This window comes from Corvus cornix, chromosome 3 (genome assembly GCF_000738735.6).
Source record: "Corvus cornix cornix isolate S_Up_H32 chromosome 3, ASM73873v5, whole genome shotgun sequence".
NCBI classification, from domain to species: Eukaryota; Metazoa; Chordata; class Aves; order Passeriformes; family Corvidae; genus Corvus; species Corvus cornix.
This window is the reverse complement of record NC_047056.1, coordinates 29,031,361-29,054,149: the sequence shown is the minus strand read 5'-3', so window position 1 is coordinate 29,054,149 and position 22,789 is coordinate 29,031,361. Positions and strand designations below refer to the sequence as shown.

At 41.3% G+C, this 22,789-nt stretch overlaps 1 protein-coding gene across 9 annotated transcripts in view; it reads right to left on the bottom strand.

Moving 5' to 3' along the window:
• The window catches only part of LRFN2 (leucine rich repeat and fibronectin type III domain containing 2), a 153,758-nt gene that overhangs the window by 29,590 nt on the left and 101,379 nt on the right, over positions 1-22,789 (bottom strand). For 6 of the 9 annotated variants that reach the window (XM_019281313.3, XM_019281317.3, XM_010391820.4 and 3 more), the window contains one exon: positions 5,932-7,324. In XM_019281313.3, the coding sequence (XP_019136858.1) occupies positions 5,932-7,304 (1,373 nt within the window). In that variant the 5' untranslated portion in view covers positions 7,305-7,324. Of the gene's footprint in view, positions 1-5,931; positions 7,325-8,738; positions 8,870-9,425; positions 10,131-10,179; positions 10,284-22,789 lie in introns of those variants that run through there. The other 3 variants (XM_019281314.2, XM_019281316.3, XM_019281315.3) reach the window with 3 other exon arrangements.

Below are 22,789 nucleotides of genomic sequence, written 5' to 3'. Positions count from 1 at the left end.
GTTGTTGTTTTATTTAATGTTTAAATATGCAAATGCTTTGGCCAAATCAAGGTTTGTATCCTGCATACAATGCAACTGGAATAGCTCAGCTCATGTGTTGAGGCTGAGTACGGAATTTTGCCCTGGGTGTGAGCCATGGAGGAAAGTCAGTGCTTAGTGAGGTTGGAGACAGGGGGAACTGAAAATTGGGTAGAAGTGTGGCAGGAATTTATCTGCAAGTCTTCATTTGTCTGAACCCAGTGACCGATTCACAGTAAAGACTGATATTCAGGTCTTTCAGAATAAATTAATCCTCTGTCTTTTCCAAAGTTAACTGGTACTCTGTATTTCTAACTTTCCTCAGAGAGAAAATGACATAAACACACTTTGCTACAGCATCAGGCTGTTGAGAAAATGTGCTCTACCAGCAACAGGACAGGGCTTCCTCTGTTTTCAGTCTTTAGCTGGAAGATCTCTACACAATAGTCTTTCCTAGCAAGAAGCATTAGACAATGGCACCCTCTCTGATGTTCAGTGTAGCACTGCTGTTTGAGAGAACATCCTCACACAAATTAGATATTCCTGAAGTTTGCAGCACTTAGTCATGAAGCACTTTCTTATTGACATGCACTTGACTAGAAGAGTGCATGGGTATATTTATACCACCATGCGGTGGGAAATTCAAGCTCAGTTAATTACTTCCTCCCTAGGTTAAAGTATCCATAAGTGCAAATGCTGAAGCTATTTTTTGCTCATGAAAAGGAACTGCACAATCACCTGATTGCTAAACTGCAGCCAGTATATAACTGAGAGGTGACAGGATAGCGGGGATCTCTGTTCAGCCACCCTGTAAAGCACTTGCAGTAAAAGGAGCTGTGTAAATATAAATCATTATTATATTGTTTAAGTAATCAAATCCATGGCACCGTTGTTTAAATAAACTGGAGATGTGGAGCCATTTATTCATATTTTAATGCTTAGACTGCCTGCTACATAAAATATACATTTAAAAAATAAGCTTTCAGAAACATATAAAATACTTTTTTTTTTCCCAGTGATGAAGTTAGGGAGACTATAGTGCTACAGTAACTCTTAATTTGTACAGCTGTTTTCATCAATTTTTGGTATGAAATACCACAAAATAAAACAGACCTAAATCTCTCATAAATCTAATGGCAGTGTCATACTTCAGATGCACATTTTTAAATGGCTGCATCTTTACTTTAATTCAAAACGCAGCCAGAAGGCTCAGTATGACCTGGGAAGTTCTACAAAACACTTGCAGATTTATTCACTTTTGAAAAAGTAATGAATGTATATATTACACCAATGCCTGCTGGCCAAAACTGAGATTTGGTCTTCCATAATGTAGGGTGCTCTACACGTGAAAAAACCACAACCTCTCTCCCCAGATGCCTTACTTGAATTCAAGTGTTGCAGTTACGTAATGCTCCATCTTAATCATTCATGACTATCCCTGTTGCTGCAGACCACATAATGACTTCAAAGCAAGTCTCCCTATTTATTTATGTAGGCTCCTGGCTCCATAATATTTCCTAATGCATTTATCCTTGTGAAGCAAGGTGGTGCTATCACCCAGGTTACAGATGGGAAAATGAGGCTCAAAGATATTATTTTCTAAATTTTCATATTTCATTTCAATTCCTTATTCAAAATGAATTAAGCTTACCAGTGCCTAAGTTGCACTGATCATGTCTGATGCTTTTACACATCTAAAACACTTTGGAGTCTAGACTGAGAGGAGTAGGTAAGATTTCTATGCCAGAGGAGGTTTCCTAGTGTTCACTCCTTTAACCCTAAATCCAAGGACAGATATTGCTTTGTAGACCTTGGTCTTCTTCCATCCCTTTCTCTATTGGACAGTGGTTACTCTTTCTGCATGTTTTTCCTTCAAACAAGGCATGATTTTCAGTTCTGCAATTTGTAACAAACTTCTGGTCTCAGCTAAAAGAGATGGGTACAATACACAGTTACTGGCACTGGTGTTGGTATTACAGAAAAGTAGAAAAAATGGAAAGACTGCTGCATTAAAACCCGCAGAGTGCAGATCCAGGACCTACTCATTAGATCAGAACAGAATATACACCCTGAATGCATTGAAAGAGATAAAAACCTGCTATGAGCTTGAGCAAAGGCCCTGAGATAGCAAATACAAGGGAAGGTCAGATGGAAAAGCACACAAACAGTGCTCCTCCTGCTAATCCTCATTATAATGGCACTGTTATATATAAGCCAAAGTCCAGATTCTGGTACCATTTCAGCTCAGAGCAACCAGGAGGCCCAGCAGACAACACTTGCCACTACCTCCCAAACCATGAATTTTCATGGAGCCATTGAACTCCATTGTAGTTCCTTTTTGCACCATCCTGCCAGTGGAAGACCACAGCCGGAATGGAAGGGGGAATGGAACTGGTGTCCTGGGTGATGATCAAGGGAGATGTTGACATCAGTGGGGAGATGAGAACTTCTGCTTTCACTCTCTCACAATGAGTACAATGTTTGTGAAAAATTCTTAGCAGAGAACGCAGCAGATTTCTGTCTTTTTTGCATACATTTCTTCCTAGTGAAGCAGGATTCCTAAAAGCTGAGCACAGCTGATGTGTCTCAGTCCTGGAATACCGACTGTCTTAGCGTATATTAAGTGCCCATCATTTTAGCAGCTAAGCAGTATCACATCCCATTTAGCACATACACAGCATTTTATAGAACAGAGCTCTGTAGAAATCCTTTTCCCTTAGGTTTTTCTACACACCCATTGCAGTGATATGCATCTGACCAATTAAAGCAAAACAGCTTTAGTTAATTAACTCTAAGGGACTGAGTGGTTCCCTGACTGGAAGTTGTAAGAACTGGTTTTGATATTATGAGTACCATTGATTAACTCTCAGACGCTGGACAATCACTTCATCTTTCTGTGCTTCATTTTTCCCTTGTGCAAAATGTAGAGAAATAAAATTTGCTTTCTTTGGTGAAGTGCTTTTGAGAGCTGTGAATGAAAAGAGCTATGCATCATCAGTGACTCCTCAAAAAAGGCCTGATGGGAGATTTGTCAAAATAGCACTGTCCTCACTGAGCTTCTGAAAAACTGAGCCATAACCAAGTAAAGCAGCAAAGGGCCAAAACTTCACTGAGAGGTGAAAGTGGGAACATGATAAAAAATTTAGGGGCTGCCTAACATCTTGACAGCAGCTTGTTCTTCCATATCAGGCTGGCAAGATGGCATCTTTCTTCATTTCTGCCCATGGCACACAATTCGTACCCAACCAACTCCTAGGATGCATGCGAGTGCTTTTGGATTGTTTGGTTTTTTACCCACCCCACTGCGGGGCTGGGGCAGCGTGATGCCAATCAATCCCAGCCCATCCCCCGGATCGAGTTTCCCGAAGAGGCAGACTCAGAGGGTGGGTCGATGGGCGGCTCAGAAGCCTAAGCTGCACCCTCTGGGCAGTGCCCGGGTCCAAGCCACCTCCCCCGGTTCGGGAAAATTCCCGGTTACTCGGTTGTTCAATGGTTCTCTGTTAGAACTCCCGCCTCTCGGTTTACCCCAGTGGTTCTTGTTAAATTGTATCCTCCTCCTGGCTTGTAACTCATTGGTTGTTTTCCCCCTTCCCCGCTGTTTTCAAATTCCCTATAAAACTGAGGACAAGCCTCGGGGAAGGATCCCATTGCATTCTGTCCCTTCCGAGCTTGTTTGGGTTGTGAAACTTCTAACAATAAACCTGTTAGGAGCCAGACCAGAACAGCCTCTCTCTTCCTCTGTCTCCGAGCTAACGTGAGCCGGTCCCATCGGTTCCTGCTGTGTTCCCTCTGCCGAGAAGCCAGCTAGCCAGCCCAGCCAGCAGCACCCATCCTGATGCCAAAGTCGCTTCAGCGACGCACAGAAGAACGCAGCTGGACTCTCTCTGACTGGGGGCACGCCAGAGCTCGTGCCTCGAGCACAAGAACTGTGTTACTGGCCATCCTCCTCCCTAGAAAATTGACACCTCCAACCACTTCCAACATCTCACAACCCCTGCAAACTTCCCTTTTTGACTGGAGGGATATTCCTTTTCACTAGGGCAAATTCACTGTACAATGAATATATGACTTACACATCCTTCAGAGTGTTTTTCAGCCTTACATTGTGCTTAAGATCTTAATTACTGCTGAGTTTTTGCAAAAAGCATTGCCTTGGGGAAAAAAATGGCCTTAGCATGTTTTCTTTCATTTTATTCCTAATACTCTATCATTACTTAACTTTATCTTATCCTTTCATTCTACTTAACTCTGCACAGTTGCAAGTCCCGAAGCTAACACACTGGTTCCACTATACATTAGCCAGAGCAAAACAAATAATTTTCACTTTCAAATTGATGTGATTATTTCAAGATATTTTTATAATTGAGGAATGGACGTGGACAGAATTGAATTTCCTCAGATTAATTTAGTATTTGAATAAATAACCTTTAAAAAAGGTTCTTTGAACTTGCTGGTCAATATTCCAGCTTTCGGCAATGAATGAGTGAATTTAGAGTAGCTAGAGAGATCACTTTATTCTTTCTGTTCTACAACTGATTCAGATAAAGGTATTGCTGGCACAAAATTTTGTCCACGTCAGCTAAGCATTCTGGAGAACTTTCATTTAGATTTAATTGTAGGAGAAGGGTGAGTGAAAAATGTCACATGAACGTTTACTACCTCTCCTTTTGACTTCCTCATGCTAAAGAAAACCACCCTGTGGTAAAGAAGAAAATAATAATGCCTGGTGTGGGATCTGGAGGCTGAGTACCATGACTTGATGAGTGCCTCAGCTCTCCCTGCAGGCAGCGAGAGAAGAACAGAGTAGCCAGCAGGTAATAACACCAAACCTACCATGAAAAGCAATGGCTTTGACTATATTTTGGCCACAGTTTATTCTCAAATTAGAGTCAAACCCCAAATTCCATTATACCAGGTCCAATTTTTCTCCAGTGCTTCAGGATGCTTAAAAAGCTATGAGTCTATATGTTTGGTTCTACTTTTCCATGAGATTCTGACTTATGCTGGTAGACCATATACAGCCAAAGAGACAATTCAATTCAATACAATCTTTGCAATAAAAAGGAAGGGAAGGGTGGTTTCTAGGGATTCATCACTAGCATGAAGATAATATGTCAATCATTCTTCCAATACAGAAGAAGAAAACAGTACTACTGTTTTCCTGTACTGCTCCTACATATTTTTAGCCCCTAAAATTTATTGCTGCTTCCCTGCAAGAGCGACTCCTGCTTTACGTCATTAAAAGTCAGAGGTGGTATAGAACTGGAGGAACATAAGGATCATTCAGGGTTTGCTTTTGAAATTATATCTACCTCTTCTTGCATTTAATATGGTATGAAAAATTAAATGCACCAAAGTTGCCAGTCGTTATGGTTGTGTAAGACAGATGTTAGTGAAATAAGAAATGAGCTCTTTCATATACGTGCAAAATGTCTTGTTAGCAACCCCAAATCTTGAATCACAGAATAATTAGAGCCTGTGTTATGGGTAGACAGCATAAACTTCCTCCCACATCGCTTCCTCTCTAAGTAGTCTGTTTCAATCCCACCTACAGGAGGTGGAAAGGGAAATTTCTGACTTCTAGCCTTCAAGTTTTCCTTTCTTTGTTAAGCCTACTAAGGAGGCTATCAACTCCAGTACTATTTTTTCCCAAATTGAAAATGTCACTGAAAACAGCTGTTGGAAAATAAATACTGCAGAGATTTGCAATGTGTGACTTGGACAGAAAAGTCATGAACAGACCAACAGGAAAACTGACAGAGAGAATACAAATTTATCAGACACCACTAATGCTACCAGTGGCAGTGACATCTCAATTCAGAGTCAAATCAATAAAAAGTCAAAAAGATTTTTTTTATGCTGATTTCCACCCCCTGCCATCATCAGAGAAACAAACAACAACTCTGCATTTACCTGTAGATCAGAACTTCATCATCTGAGCAGTTATACTGCAGCTGATACATTTTTACCCGAGGGGCCGACTTGCTGACTGTCCACTTGACCAAAGCTGAGGTAGTGGTCACATCTGACACCAGGACAGCCCTTTCTGGTGGGCCTTTTGTTTCTCCGCGATTGGACTTGGTGGAGCTGGTGATGTCCGAGAGCCTGGATTTCGGTGGAGCTGCTTTGCCTGTGCCATTGCTGAGATGGGGAAGCTGAACAATTGAGAGTTCAATTGTTGCAGTGGACTCTCCTGCAGCATTGGCTGCTATGCATGTGAAAGTTCCATAGTCCTTGGAGGTGGTGATGTGTATATCTAAAGTGCCATTGTCGTAGACAGCTGTCCTCGAGGAGTTTCCGATGAGACGGTCATCAGGGGCCACCCAGTGAATGATGGGAGTGGGATCCCCAATGGCTTTGCACTTCAGTGTGGCAGTTTGCCCTTCTAAAACCAGCAGCTTGTGAGTATGTTGTGTAATAAGAGGAGGCTCGCAAACAAATTCCTCTTCCCGTACATACCAGAAGTACCTTCCCTTTAGACTTGGAGGAGAAGCACAAGTTTCCATATCGTCGTCTCTGTCAAGTCGCCTTAACCACAGTAGCTCACAGTTGCAATGCAGTGGATTGCCCCCAAAACTGAGGGACAGAGGTGGAGAAAACGGGGTAACAATCAATGGAATTACTTGTGATCTGGCAAATATAGGGTCAGGAGGGAGTTTCTGAAGCCTGTTGGACGTTAGATCCAATCTGGCCAATTTCTGAAGATCTGCAAATGTCCCCTCTGTTATATAATCTATTAGGTTGTGATCTAAACTGAGCTGGTGCAAGTTTATCATCTTTCTTATAGATTCCCAGGGAATGCTTCGGAGGTTATTGTAGGAAAGGTCTAAGTCCTCCAGTGTCAGCAAAAAATCCTCAAAGGCTTCATCAGAAATGCTGCTTAGCTGGTTGTTGTTTAAAATCAAATGCTGAAGGTTAATTAAACCTCTTAAAGTATCCTCTTCAATCTCAGGCAACCTGTTGCTGTCCAGATGTAAAGACCGAAGGCTCTCCAAGTCGGTGAAAGAGTAGGGCTGTATGTAACTAATGGTGTTTCTGGACAAAGTAAGGTCAACAAGTCCAGACATATTGGCAAAATCTTGTCTGCTGATATTAATAATAAAGTTGCCCCCAAGACGGAGTTCAACTGTCCTTCGATCTATGTCCAGAGGTACAAAAAGGAGACCCTTGGAGGGACACAAAGTCCCCAGTGACTCAGACAGGTTCTGACAGACACAATATTTGGGACAAGCGTTGACTGTGACAGCCATTCCAAACACCAGGATGCCGCAGAGCAATTTTTCCATTGTAAATCACGCAACAGTACCTGAAAGAAATGAAAAGAGTTAAAAGAAACATCAGCAATTATGATATGAATACCTTTCCTCTTATGTTTTGCCTAACATCTACCTCCAGAGAGACTTTGTGATGCCTTCTCTCAGGAGTAACACCTAAAGGCATCAGCCCTCCATGATGGGAAGTTTAAGTGTTATAAAAACACTATAAAATCTTTCTTTCTTTTTTCTTTTTCTTTCTTTCTTCCTTTCTTTCTGCACAAATCCTACCATCAGATTGCATGGCTTACTAAAAATCCTGAAAGATTTCATTTCAAATAGTATCTGCTTCTTTGGGGGTAGAATCAGTATCTATAATTACTTTCTGCTGCATAATAATGTGGAATTATTAGGGTTGAAGCAGCTGACTTTATGGATAAAAATAACTGCATTTTTACCCTTCAGTAATGCGGTTAATAATGACTGTGTAATTATCTGGCCAGTTCTGGGGCAAGACACTTGCTCACTCATAACAAAATTAATGATAGACAGCATTGGGAGCAGAAATCACTTGTGTAATTGCCACCTGGTTTCACCCTGTGCTCAGCCAAACTATGGAAAGGGTGACAGCCTCTAGCTCCAAAGAGAAGGGATCCAGGGGAGGACTGTGCTACCTTAAGCCCCTGGCAAGCTTTTTGATAACAACGTGCTCTCACACTGTAACCCCTAATGTTGTAGTGACAGTGAAGCTCTTGCCTGTCTCCATGGCCCTCCCTTGCACCCTGCCAATTCCTCTTTGCACCATTATCTCCCTTTTTTCCAATCTCTCACACGCTTTTCCAGCTTAAACTGCAAGGATGTGTCTCTGAAGAGTAAACAAAACTCATTAACAGGCTGGCTTGGAGAGGCAATTGTGGCTGGGAGGAGTTGAAGCCCTGCTTCAGGTTTGGGAATATTTACTTACTTCAGGTTTGCTGACATTCCTACCACACATGCAGGGCATAGGTAAACTTGCTTTCCTTCTGTTTCTCCCTTTCCCAGATCCTGCTATCCAGCAGGGCTGAAGAACAGGTAGATCATTCGTTTCTAGCCCTCGTTCTCTTTCTGAGGAAAGGGGCAGGCAGACAAAGAGCTGTATTTTTTAAGGGATCTCCCAGGGTTTTTGATAGATTGGTGTGCTCTAGTCTCCAGGACCCTCCCCTGCAGCACTAGCTACAGGCACAATTCAGGTTCCAATTTTCATCGTGGCCATTTTGCCTCTCTTTAATGTACATCCACCATACAAACTTGTATCACTGTTTGGTACATGCCATAGCCCTTCTCAATCATGCAGGTGCTCATACACTTAGCAGTTTTTTGGCACTTGTGCTTCGAGGTATTAACCCCCCTGTAACACACATCAAACATAAAACAAAAACTATCACTTCAGCAATTTTTAAAAAGCTCTTTAAGCAGGTCTTGCTTTACCTTCTTGTGAAAGGAATGAAAACTAAGGGCCTGTGTTTGGGACTCTGCCCAAAGGTTCCTGATTCCTCCCCTGGATAAAGTGGCTTGGTATCTCCTCTCTAGGATATGTGAGATGAGTCAGAAAGAAGGAGCTGTAGAAATACAAGATGCTATGAGTGCTGAACTATGTAAAGTGTGTTCTTCACAGCAAGGTTTTCTGCATGGTGTGATGATAGTAATTATATACTGTTATTACTATTTCATAAGAGAGGAAATGACTGAAGCATCTGTGTTTGCTGAGCTTTACAAACAAGATGAAAGTGAGACACTTTTAGAAAGGATGGCTTGAGAAGAGTAATCTTACCTTCAATAGTAAATAAACGGCTACTGAAAAAAATGTTGGGAGATAAGCAAGTGTGTTATTGATGCAAATCTGTGGCATACATACCAAAGAGCTATAAATATCCCTTACAATATTATCAATTGGTATTTTAGTAACAGGCAATTGGCTTTTTCAATCTTAATTATAAATGTATTCTGCAGCTTTAATTTAGTGTATTACCCTACCAGCTGAAATGATAAACAAAAAGCAGTTTAAAAGGGGGAGAAATAGATACAGTTAATTAGTAATAAGCCCTTTCATAGCTTCTCCCTCATCTACATTCCCACCCTCTGAATATCTATTCAAAAACGTGAATGCACACTTACGACAGCAGTGTCTCCTTTAAGTGTCTCAATTCTCTAACCACATTTTTTCCGGATGCTGGTAAATATCACAGTGCTTTGGGGAGATGGTTGACTCTAAGCGTCAGAGTAAAGAGCATTCATGGGAAAAAAGAATAAAAATGGGGGGAGGAACAGAAGTTAATTACATAAAATAGGGACTGAAGCACCGAGAAGAGGATGTGAAGCAGGAGGCCTAAATGGCAAAGCAAACCCTGATGGGGAAACCATCTGTGGATGGCTTGAAAGCGCATCATCTGCCTGTGTGTGCTTGCACGTGTGCATGAAAGTCACAGAGAGTGCAGCATGTGCTTTTGCCAGCAAGAGGGCAAATCGGTGACAGCCACTGTCATTCCAGTTATCACATGCGCTTGAAGGTACTAATGTAAATATTGTTAGTTTACAGAGGAAATTTCTAGGCTTTGTGATCATTTGCTAATATTGTTATTTCACGCATCTGAGCCCTGGGTTTCTCTACAATGTAATCCTGAAGTGACCAATTCACAATGCAACAAAGAGAGTACAAACCCAAAGGACTTCCTATAGGGCGTTGGAGACAACAGAAGTGAACGGGACTCCTTAAGGAGAAAATCTGGGTCTTCAATAGGGTAAATGGTTTTCCTTTCTCTGGACAGAAAAAGCACTTGGGTCAAAGATAGGGTAAGAATTCACAGACTAATAGAATCATAGAACGGTTTTGGTAGGAAGGGACCTTAATGATCATCTAGTTCCAACCCACCTGCCAAGGGACACCTTTCACTAGACCAGGCTGCTCACAGCCCCATCCAGCCTGGCCTTGAGCACTTCCAGGGATGATTCCAGGTAATACTGCAGTTCTTGAGTCTGCAAAATTATAATAATATCCTTTAAAATCTAGACCCTCCCACAAAGTCATGGTAATTGCTAGTTGCCAAGGAGATGGATGTATAATAAAAGTTGTTTTGATTTCATTTCTTGTAATTTTCTTGTAAGACAGAAAATAAAGTGTCAAGTTTAGAGTCTGTTTTTGCTGACCAGCATGCTCACCTTAGTCTTAAAATCTCTTGTTACCTGCAACACCAAGAATTTTATGAGCTGCTAATGGCAGTCTTGTGATAAGTTCACCATTCTGATTTACATTTTAAAGATATCTATCAGCCTGATAAAGCATATTTCTCACAGCAAGTCAGTAAATCTGGAAGAATTCCTGTCTCAGCCCAAGATGAAAAATAGCCCCTTTAGTCCTCTTAGAACATGCATTGGTATAAATTAATATGTGCAAGAGCCATAAACCTTGGTGTTTTGTATTCAAATTTTCCTCATAAAGATACAAATTCTGGGATTTGGCATCTCATTTCAGCAGTGTCTCCAAGGCATTTTTAAATTCTATATTCACTGAACTTTGCATTTAAATTCCAATAACCTTTTCCTACCACAGCGCCAAGTGCAAGGTAACTGTCAGAAAAATAATATGCAGCATACAGGCTGGGAAAAAGAGAGGGAACGAAAAAATAAAAAAAATGAGAGGTGGGTGGGTAGTAGCTCTGATTCTACAGTCTCCAAGTGCCCTGGGACCCAGGCTCCAGGGAGTGTATGGGTGAGCTAAGATGCCTTCTTTCAGTTTCACAGGTGCTGTGGAGGAATTGAGTTTTCCTTCCTGAGAGCTGCCCTTTTTTCTTGTTCTAGATCTTCTCTTATCTCCGTTTTAAGTGAACTTATGTTCACTAGGAAATCTGCATCCACAGATGCAGAGCTTGAAGGATTGCAGTGGTGGGTGAAGTTTCATACATATTTTTGTAAGCAATTTAATCAACAAGGCATAAAACAGGATGGGACTACGTCAGGACAAAAATTACTCCTTAATCCCTTGCATTGGAAAAAACTGTGTGGAAAGGTAAGTTTTGTGTTCTCCCTGATCCATACTTCACTCAGCAAGCAATTGCAATGCCCATAAGGAAAGTAAATCTCTGCATCTGGATCTGTCCTTAGTAGTACATCCACGGAAACACAGGCTAGGTGTTAGGCCACAGCTGGCTTTGTGAGCACCTGTGAGATTCTTCAGATGTTTAAAGTCAGTTTACACCTAGGAACTTACAGGCTCAGATTCAGGATAACCAACAGTGCTTTTGTTGAGCTTTTGTCTTTTTTGCTTGCCTAGGCTCCTGCACTCTTTGGTGGTAAAGCTGATCTTCATCAGGTGCATACAGACAATGCAAATGAGATTTTGGCTAGGCCTTTTAAGGAGCTGGGTTTATTGAAAAAAATTAATAGCTCTAACATGTGAAATGCTTGCTTTCTCCAGCCACCTTACATTTCACACATCATAAAGGGGGAATGTTTACAAGTACACATTTCTCCAGGTACTTGTGGCTGTCTACACGAAGCTCCACCCATACTAATTTGACTGATATTGTTTCCACCATAACAGAAAAAAGGGAACTCTGGGTAAAGCGTGGCAAATATTTTGCCCTTTGTACAACTTTTTTTTCTTGAATATTGCAGCCATAGCAAAGTTGCAACTAAAAATATTTTATCACCCCTGTACCATCATGAGGTTTATTTATATGGTTTGTTTCTTTGGAGTGCAGTTCTCTTGTTTTCACCTATCCAAGCAGCTGGGAGTCCCTCCTACCTGTTCTCTGTGCCCTAGCCCTGGAAGCAGTTTTAGCTTGCCAGTATTTAGGAAGAGCTAGGCTACAGAGGTGGATGTGTCCAAATAAAATTGCCTCATAGGGTGGTCTTAAATGTAAGAACACTTTCTGTCAAGGTTGCAGTCTTTAAAAAACTGGTTGTAATTGGATCCAGAACAGAGGTAAGTATAATCTATAAAAGGTAATTTTCAAGAGGGCTCATTCTGTGAAAGTTGATTTAATCCATTCAACAGATCCCAGGGAAATAACCAAATTTTCTTAGGCAGGGCTTTCTCACACAGGAAGATACTGGTCTCATTCAGTCTTTCCCAGGCAAAACCTGTGTCTCTATGTGTGCATTCTTGGAAAGCTTTTCTTTATTTTTCATAATACTTTCCTGATATTTTCCTGACACCAGTCATGTTATTTCTTTAAGTACTAACATTACCCGATTCCTTTACCATTCCCAAAATGGAAGTGATGCATCTATCAAAAGCCCAAATTATCAATATAGCTTTCATCTCTCCTATTTTACTAAAGCATCTCATTTCTTTCATTAAAAGCAGTACTTTCCATACATCCTAAAAGAACAAATCCCTATGCTAATGTTCCAGCACACTTAACCCCTGCAATTAGTCACCTCTTCACATTTCAGCTTACTTAGTCCAAAAACCTCTTTGGAGACTTTTATGAAGGTTTAACATCTAATACTTAAAAGACAATAGTAACCCCAAATCTTATCAGACAAATTTCAGAATCAGTCAAAAATTTTGTTTCTGTTTGATATGGTTAAACTACTAGCAAGTGCCTCTTAGGTGAGCTCTTGAAAACCATGGTACAAATTCCTTCCTGGAGTCACTTTCCTGCAGTATATATGGAAAAGGTGTTTTGAGCACTAATGCGTATGTGCTCACTGTCCAGGTTTCAGCTGGGACAGAGTTACTTTCTTCTCAGAAGAAGAAATTCTGAGAAATACGTATGTGCATGAGGGTTTTCATTATTCACAGTGGTTTTGATCTAGAAGAAACATTACATATCTCTAGCTTCTGTGCCAAAGATGTCCCTGATGGCTGGACAGTATGTATGTCTAGTAGCCTTAGTGACCCTAGAGCACTTAGATCTAGAATGCACTTACATCCTAGTTCCTAGGAAATGCAGCAGGAGCTCTTAAGTAAAGAGGAAACCAGGTGTAGGTCTGTCAGATCACTCTTTACTATTACTAGCACTTTGCTGAAATGAAGTCACCATTATAAGCCATTTGGTTTTAAGAAATGTGCAAAATTACTCAAGATTTTGAGATTCATTTTGTGAGGAAAGAAAACTTAGTGAACACATTCTGTGTACTGCCGAGCATCTGCCTGTCTAGCACTTCCCCACAATACATTTGGGACATTTCATCACTTCAGATAAAATCTGAAGTGCAGAAGCCTCAGAATTATTTACTACTCTCACTTTTCAAGAATACAGAATATAGTAAGTTTCATGAAAGCAGAGGAGAGACACTTGGTTAGCTCTGTTATACTTCTGCAAAGGAAATTATACATTGTTGAGTCCGCCTCTTGTTTGGAATCCGAGTATCCACACGGAAGACAGACAACATCTCAGCTACTGAAAGGCTTTAACCCAAGTTTAGCCTTTTTAGACAAGAGTCAGTCCACTCTGCTGTTAAGATGCTGTGAGCTGTGCAGGTTCTCCACTGCCTAATAAGCAGTGAACTTGTTCCACAGTCATAATATAATATCAGGACTGGGTCAGTTAGGGACACACATCCTTTGGAACCCAGAATTTCTTCTGGTTTCCATCCAAAGGGTACAGGTGCCACTACTTCCTTATGACTAATCTCTAGACCTTGTCTGCTCTGGCATCACGACACTCGAAGCTTGGACTGAAAAGCCTTCACGCCCACACAGAGAACAGAGAAAAAGAAACATGGGCCTAAAATTCCTGTTAGCAATTAGCCTAAATTTCTTGTGCTGCAGAAGAAGGAAATTTTTACTCTAGAATTATGTCTACCTGCAATGCCAAAGTCAGTTTCATTTGTATCTGTCTTGAAGCTTACTGTTCAATTTTTAATTGCTGAGTGCTGATTGTAGTAACTAAATTAATTCAGTCCTGTAGCATGAATCCAATAAGCATGCTTGATTTACTCATTCATTTAATATTGTAGCACTTTAGAAAAATACCTGCACGAAACGCATAATTTCCAAATGAGAACATTACATCTCAGAAAAACTAGAAACAAATATTTTGAATGCTTCATTTAATGCCTTTCTTAAAGTGGTCTCATGAAACCTGAATGGTCTTACAAACAGGTTTTGTCACATGGGCTGATACTTATCAGTGGGCAAAACTTCTGGCAAAATAGAAAAAAATATATATGTCTATCCAGAACTTGTGAATGGCACATTATAACCTTAATAATCATAGCCAGATTTTGTTGACTAGTGTGATTTTACCTGTGAAAACAGTTGTACTTGCATTATTCTACCTTCACTGACTGGAAAGCACAGGCTTTAGTTGCCTGATTTGTTGGCACAAAACAGTGCTTAGCTACCTGCATGGTTTTTGATAATGCAGAAAATTTAAATGTGAAGGCAGTTACTTGTAAGCATACAAAAACAAACTGAAGAGAGAGAGGCCAGTGAGAAAATCCAAGTGTAAATACTTGGTAAACAGACACACTTAGGCGTGTTGCATCAGCAACAGGTCTATCTGGACAATTTCCTAGAACTTTCCAGAGCAGCTGCATCTGTGCAGGATGGTGATTTCCCAATGACAGGTACACAGGAGAGAAGGAACAGCATTTTCGACATCACTAATTATAAGTGGCTTGGGCACTAATTATAAATGGCTTGGATGGTTTTTTCTCTCCCACAGACAATTTGAAGGCCCATTCATTTTCAATTGTTCATTTAATGCCTGTCAACATTTATCTTTGCTTTCTATTTTAATGCTGTCTCCATCAGATTTCATCTACAAGCTCATGAGTCAGCTAAGCTGGGCCCCTCTGCTATTTTTAGCCATTCAGTTCATTTATTTATCTTGTTCTTAACAGCAATCCTACATTTTGCTTTATCAGCACAATGGAGAAGTTACCAGTTATCCTGTTTCTTACTCATTTTGAACACACACAGGAGCCAAAAAGGTGCTAAGGAGCAACTCTCTCAGAGATATTGCCTGTGGCATGAAACATAAATGTCCATCAACAGACCCTACTGCTTTCTGCAAATACAACTGAAGGCCTCTTCTCATGATCTGAATACAAATTCCCCTTGACTCTGAGCCATAACAGAAAATCCTCAGGTAACTCTTTAGCTTACTTTAATCCTCATAAAAGTCTTCATACATTCTTATTTCCTTCCACATCACAGGAAGAGCAGGATAATTAGAATTGGGATTCTCTTCTTTAAGTGGGCTTGTTACTTTTTTTTTTTCTAATTGACCCGTCGTTCAGTCCTAGAGACAAAGTCTGTCCAATATTCCATAGGAAATAATCTTTATTTGGAATGAAGGCTGCAGTTTTTCTTTCATGTATAACTCACAGGCAAAGAAGCACTGGTAGGAAATCCAAGGCATACAAAACTAAAAATCTTTTTCTGATTTTTCTCATAAATGTAATTGGGAACACAAAGTGATATGCAGCAAAGATTTGGAGATCCTTTGAAACACCATCAAGGCAAATTTGAAGTCCATATTTAAAAAAACCAAAGCAAACAATCACTTTTGCTGAACGTCCCAGGATTCCTAAGGATGTTAGCATGGGCATTTGGTGGCAGAGGTCCCCAGTTACAGGGAATACAACCCCAGTGACTTGTCACTGTGGTTGGCTCATGGTTCAGTGAGAAATTAGCAGAGTTCTGAGAAGGAAACATGAGAACCCTGCTACGCCATTGCATGACACAACACATGGCCTCCACGGTCTCTGGGCTCTTTCATCAGCCTGGTAAACTTTCTACTGTACTTTCTTGCTTTCTATTTACTTTGGATGGGACCAGATCTGTCCATTAACTTTCTCTTTCTATCACTTCTCCCTTTTTGATTCTCATGCAGGAGGATAATTCACTGTTTCTCTGGATGGCTTAACACTCCCATTACTTCTATTATGAGAAGAGCAGCTTTTCAAAGTTGTAGACTTTGTTGCATCTGGTTACCCAGCTACCTATTTCCAAACCACTGTCAATGGATGGGAAAGAGAAAGGAGGACTGGTATTTGGTAGCAATACCTGTTCTTTCACACCAGTATCTTAATGCACTTTAAAAAAAAAGACAACTTCTACCTAATTTTAAGAGGTGAGTAAGAAGAGGCAGAATCTGCCTCAAATGTTTTGCCCAAGATAATTCACCAAGTTCCTCACGGAAAACCCAAGTCTCATACCTTCTCTTTGCACAGTGATGTTTCCACATGTAAGGCATATCACTGTACAATTTTTTAACACAAATCTAGTGTCATGGACAGTGTTTGAATAACTACATTGAAAGGAGAGAAGTGGTGCTTGTGTCTCTGGGGAAGAAATCTGGCTTTAACTCCTGGATTACTTCAACATGTCTTGCTATGTATGTAACCTTGGATGAGTTTCAATTAACTTCTCTTTCTCCTCTGTAAGATAATTATAAGGATTGACTTCTGCTAATCAGTTGTTTGTGAGGTATCTGAAGACTGTGTGTGCATGTAAGAACAGTTTATGGGGAAGTCTGTTGTCATGACACAGAAAGGGAGATTGCAGATAAGAGACATCTTGTACAGCCTTTTCCCTAGCTCAGTCATTGGTTCTTCACCATCCCAAGACTGGCAGTCAGCAGAGGTCAGAGGCAGTGGGTGTCTGTGCATGGCTGAAGTGACTTTAGTCCCCAGTGCCCCATTTGCTGCCCTGAGTGCCTGCAGAACAGAAGCCCCTGAAAGGCACTTTGCCTCCTTTCCTGACATCTCACATTCTTCTTCTCCAATGGCTTAACCACAGCTCAGAGGCTCACCTTTCACCAGTAGGAAGTTCATATATATTGGAGTATGTTGCAAAATTTCCTGACTGTGAAGAAACCTTTACTAGTACAAATGAATACACCAGGAAAGAGCACCAGGAAAGCAAACGGAAAGTAAATAAAAAGCATCCCATACCTATTACTTTATAAATAACAGTACAAGTATATAATGATATTTTAGTCATGCTAATGAGACTGAGGGCTTTTGCTGTTTCCAAAGGGCAACAGAGCTGGTGAAAGGACTGGAGCACAAGTCTTATGAGGAGTGGCTGAAGGAGATGGGGTTGTTTTGCCTGGAAAAAAAGGAGGCTCAGGGGGAACTTACTGTTCTCAACAACTACCTAAAAGGAGGTTGTAGGCGGGTGGGAGTTGGTCTCATCTCTCAAGTATCAAGCAGTAGAACAAGAGGAAATGGCCTCAAGTTGTACTGGAATAGGTTTAGATTGAATATAAGAAAAATCTCTACATCAAAACACTTATCAAGCACTGGAACAAGTTGCCCAAGGAACTGGTTAAGTCCCATCCCTGAAGGTATTTAAAAGACATGGAGATGTGTCACTTAGAGACATGGTTTAGTGGTTGGACTCAGGGATCTCAAAGGCCTTTTCCAGTCTAAACAATTTAATGATTACATGCATGTGCAGTTTGATTGAATCATAGAATGGTTTTGGCCAGAAGGGACCTTAAACGTCATCTAGTTCTAACCCCACTGCAGGGACGTCTTTCTCTAGACCCTGTTGTTCAAACCACCAACCAACCTGGTGTTGAACACCTCCAGGGATGGGGCATCCACAGCTTCTCTGGGCAACCTGTTCCAGTATCTCACCACCCTCACAGTAAAGAACTCTTTCCTAACATCTAATCTAAACCCACTGTATTTCAACTTGAAGCAATTCCCCCTTGTCCTGTCACTACAGTTCCCGGGGAAGAGTCCCTCTCTGGCTTCCCTGTAGTCCCCCTTCAGGCACTGGAAGACCTCAGTGAGATCTCAGTGCAACTCTTTCCTTTCCAGGTTAAAAAGACCCAACTCTCTCAGCCTGTCTTCATAGGGGAGGTGCTCTAGCCCTCTTAAAAGCTTCATGGCCCTCCTCTGGACTCTTCTACATCTTTCCTATGTTGGGGGCACCAGAACTGTAGCAGGTGTTGTCTCACAAGAACAGAGTAAAGGGGGAACACCACCTTCCTGGCCCTGCTGACCACACTGCTTTGGATGCAGCCCAGGATATGGTTGGCCTTCTGTGCTGCAAGTGCACAGTGCCAGCTCATGTTGCCAGCTCGTCAAACTCTGTCTGGTCTGCAGAGACCTTGTTCCAGGAAAGATGGAAAGTCTTTCGGGTTAGTCTGGAGGAAGGTGAGTGGAAAGCGAGATGAGGAAAGCTGATTTTCTACTACACTTGCTATGTTTATTTATGAGGAAACAAAAGTCTTCAATCCCCAGGGCTCTCCATACAGCACCTTGCACTGGCACTAAGTCAGCAAAAAAAGAATAAGTCTCTTAAAATTAAAATGAAGGGAAAACATGCGATAAAATAAAATATATAAGACCCCAATATTTCAAATACATATTCTGCTTCACTTTGCAGTTTCTGCCTACCAGCTATGCTCAGAATGACAGTCTTATCAGATAAGAGCAGCCAGCTGCTATATGCTGCATTTAAATTTATATTGCCAACAACAGGCTCCATTACCCAAGGATTTTCTTGTTGCATTCCTAATACTGCCTTTCTGCATGCTTTATTGTTCCTCATTTCCTTACGTACGCTTTGCTTTCTAGTGTGTACCAACATATCCTGGTATCTGTTTCACACATTTTGGGTGTTTTTACTTAATCTGTCTTTGACTAGTTTTCCTTTTTTATGCCTCTAAACTGTTCCCGCTTCTCAAATACCATCTCTAAAGCTGCTGTCTTACACATTCTTTGCTGTTTCTTGCTCGCTTTCTGCTGCATCTCACCCCCCCTTCATTCCCTAATCATTTGATCACTGCAGTTCTTTGATGTGTGAGGCTTCCAGTTCAGTCCCAATTTAATTATGCTTTTCAGAAGACTGACCTCTGTGTTCCCAATTTGTTCAAAACATTTCCTTCATTGATCCAAGGCCAGATCTCTTTACTGCCTCTTCTAAGCTAGATTCCTGATATTAGAAGCAGCCATGTATTAGCACTTAAGGTCAGTTAGCATATATCAGCAGTTAATTGCACTGATTTATTTGTAGTAGATACAACACACTCTTCCCTGCCCTTAGGTCTGGATGTATTAACATGAAATCAAGGGGAAATAATTAGAGGTATTCTCATACTACAACAAATTCACTTTCTTCAGTATTCGTAAGAATACTCAAAGAATAGATTGTATTTTTCAGTAAATTGCCACATATCCCAAAGGTCTGTGTAGTAGTGCAAGTGGCTGCAGCTACTCCTTGTCCTGAGGAGAACTCAGACAACCAGCTGTGGTGGTTAGCAACCCAAGTTTAGCGTGTAACTTTCATGGTGAGAACCCATGATTCCCTTGTTTTGTCTTTTGCATGTTTCCCCCTGATTGGTTAATATTTTGTCATCCTGTTTTATGTATGAAGTTATGTATATTCATTTTTCTTCTTTAATTTGTATTAGTTCTAGAAAGTTCCTTGTTCCTCGACACCCCATTGGATCCTTCCCTGAGTCTCTCCTATGTGTTGTTCCCATTGGTTCCCTTCCTGTCAATCCGACCTGCTTGTCTCTATCCCATTGGCTGAGATCCCTTTGTCCACCTATTCTGTACTCAGTATAAGATCCCTGGACCCTCCCACCAATTGGCCTCTTCGTCCCTGTGGTTTTGTGGGAATAAACCTGCGTGGAACATATGGAGAGTCCCCTCTCTTTACTTCTTTGCCTTCACCTGCGTGCCTACAAAACAGTGACAGGAAGATACAGCCCCTTTTGGGTGAGGAGCTCTACCTCGTTTTCATTGTGTGTTGGGCACTGAGTGCCACCTTCCAGAGGAGTTTCAGCGTTGACCTCCGGGCTTCTTTGTGTCGGCACGCAAGGGGTAAAACCCCCTTCTTCCAGCTCCCAGTGGCTGAAAACCCCTCCAGGTCTGCATATTTATTTTCTGTTGGGTTGTTATGGAAGCAACATCCAACATTATTGGACTTTCCCTTCTTAAATTGTCCACCTATCATCCACTGTTCAGGAAATAATCATAAAGATGGTTCAAGCTTTGGGGTGGAAGGTCAAATCAATATTTTCCAGAAAGAATAAGAGTCCTGTAGAACAATTACAAAGCAAAACACACTGTCTTGATGGCACCCAGAGTGGTTGGAAACTAGCTCTGTCTATAAAGTACCAGTCTGATACACATGAAAATCTCCCCTATATTAGCAAACAAACATCTGCTTTCTTCAGCAGAGCAGTAAAATCTTCCTATCTGTAGCAAAAAATGTTACGGAAAACTGAAATACAATTTCCCTTCCAGGGAGGGAAAACTGCAATATTTCAGCCAGGAGAAGTGGGAAAATGGTGATTGCTGCTGTTCATTGCTTCCACAGCATCTGCAGTCAGTGGAGACCCTAGTGAAGGATGCAGACACAGTAACAGCACTGAGCCGCTGAGCTGCGTGCGTCCAGCAGGCACGAGGAGTGGCAAAGGTCTCTCTGCATTAGATTGAGCTAATTAAATACAGCTCTGTGCTTAACAGGATCTACAGATGCCTCACTCCACTTTGTCCAGTTGTACCCAAGGATGATGTCACATTTAAGTAGACCGGCACAAACACGTTATCCTTGCTGGCTGCCAAAAGTTACCAGCCTCAATAAGATCAGCACAAATGTTGTGCTTGAGAATAGAGAAGTGTCAAGGAAACTGAGCCTCTGGATAAAACCAAAGCTGCTTCAGGCCCACAGCACTCCTTCCCCAAAGCAGGAGGCTCAGACTGTGATGACATACCTGCTACTGTGAGAGAAAAGGTGTTGGCCTCCTGGAGTGAGGTGCTGGCCTTTAAAGTGAGAGGTGCTGAAATCCAGAGGGATCTCGACAGTTCCTTGTTCCTCACCATAATCATCACGTGATGTTGCCTTTCATGTCAATGGAATTTTTTTTTGTTTTGAATGAGTTTTTCAGTTTAAATATAGGAGAAAAACTCCATCTTCTCCCTTATGCTACTTGTATACATATAATCATGAGGTGTGAGAAAACACAGAAATTCTTCTCAGGGGAAGGATATTCATATAAAAGAGGAGATTAAAATAACCATATAATAATAGTAATTCAGGAACAAATAATAATTAAGTCTCAGATTATCACAGTTCACAATGATTTTCCAACATATGTTTAAATGACCTAAGAAGTATATCTCTTACCTCAACCAAGCAACGCACAGAGTAGCACCTTTCAGTCTCAGAAATAATTGTAACACCCAAACTGGTTTCCTGGATGAAATTTGTCTGCCCAACACACACTCAACTCATTTTCCCACTTCTGAGTTTGCTCACAGCAAGGTCTGCAAACACATGCACATCCCTGTAACAACTACTCAGAACGGGAAGCAAGTGTCCATCCTGCAGGTATTACTTTCTGCTTGGCATTTTCCCACTCATGTTGCTTTATGCCTGTTGATTCATGGAAGACATTCTGCAGGTCTGAATTCTGGAGACTGATCTGTTCCCTCCTTTTTCTGCACTAGATTCCAAAGTCTCCATTTTTATAACCTGTGGGAGGTTTGCCCAAGTGAAATGTGAGTAAGGATTTCAAGACATGGACCTCTGAGTCACAAACTCCTTTAAAAAAACACCAAAGAAATGGCAACATACCCCTGTCCAATGTACTGGGAGCTGTATTACAAGGACGCCTCAGTTCTTCTTATACAGAGGTACTCAGTGGTACCTCCTGACAATAAAAGTAAGGATGACAACTACAACATCTGCAGGGTGTCATTTCCAGGATAGCAGTGAGTGTTTGACACTTCTTTGCCCAAAAAAGCATCAAATCTTCAATTTTGCTGGAGAGCTCTAAACAAACACAACAGTCTAACCTCCTCTGAAAGTATTTCTTGATTTAATTCAGATAATCTTGTTTGCTTTATCTCTTTTCAATAGCTTGTTTTTCCTTAGATCTCTGACATGCACTGGAGTACACTCATGCTTTCTTTCTTATTCATCAATAGTAAGGGGTGCACTGTGGGTGTGCAAGATGCCCAAGAGTCTCTCATTCCCTTGGTAACAGCAAAGAGTTACTAAGTCACAGCAAATAAAAGTAAAATGTTATGCAGACACTGAGCTAAGGGTTAGGATGCTACATCTCCTTTCCTGTTAATTTAGTCTATAATCTCTGTTCAGATGCTATCCCCCTCTATGCTTTATCTTCCCCAATAACTGAAGAGGAAAATTATGTTGCCCAGTACACAGTACTGAGACTCAAAACATAATGTTATATTTAAGGATTTAATAACATATTGGGACCTAGAAAAAAAGACAGCAAAATAGGAAGTGTTAAATACCTGTCAGCGTCCACGTAGTTAATTCAGCTGCAAGACACGTTTGTGGTGGTGTGCACCACAAGCACAGAGCAGCAGCAGGCAGCAGACACAGCAATTGGTGCTCGGAGTAAGACCAGAAACTCTGCTGGGGGCTCTGCAATGGTGCTGACACATAGCAGGGGACAATCTCCAGAACCCGCTGGAGCTACTACCCCTAGTACATCAGAGACCTGCCTTGGGACCAAGCCCCTGAGGGAGAATGCAGCCCTGCTCATTTGGGACCTCATGGTGGGACTGGGGCTTTGCCACAGGCT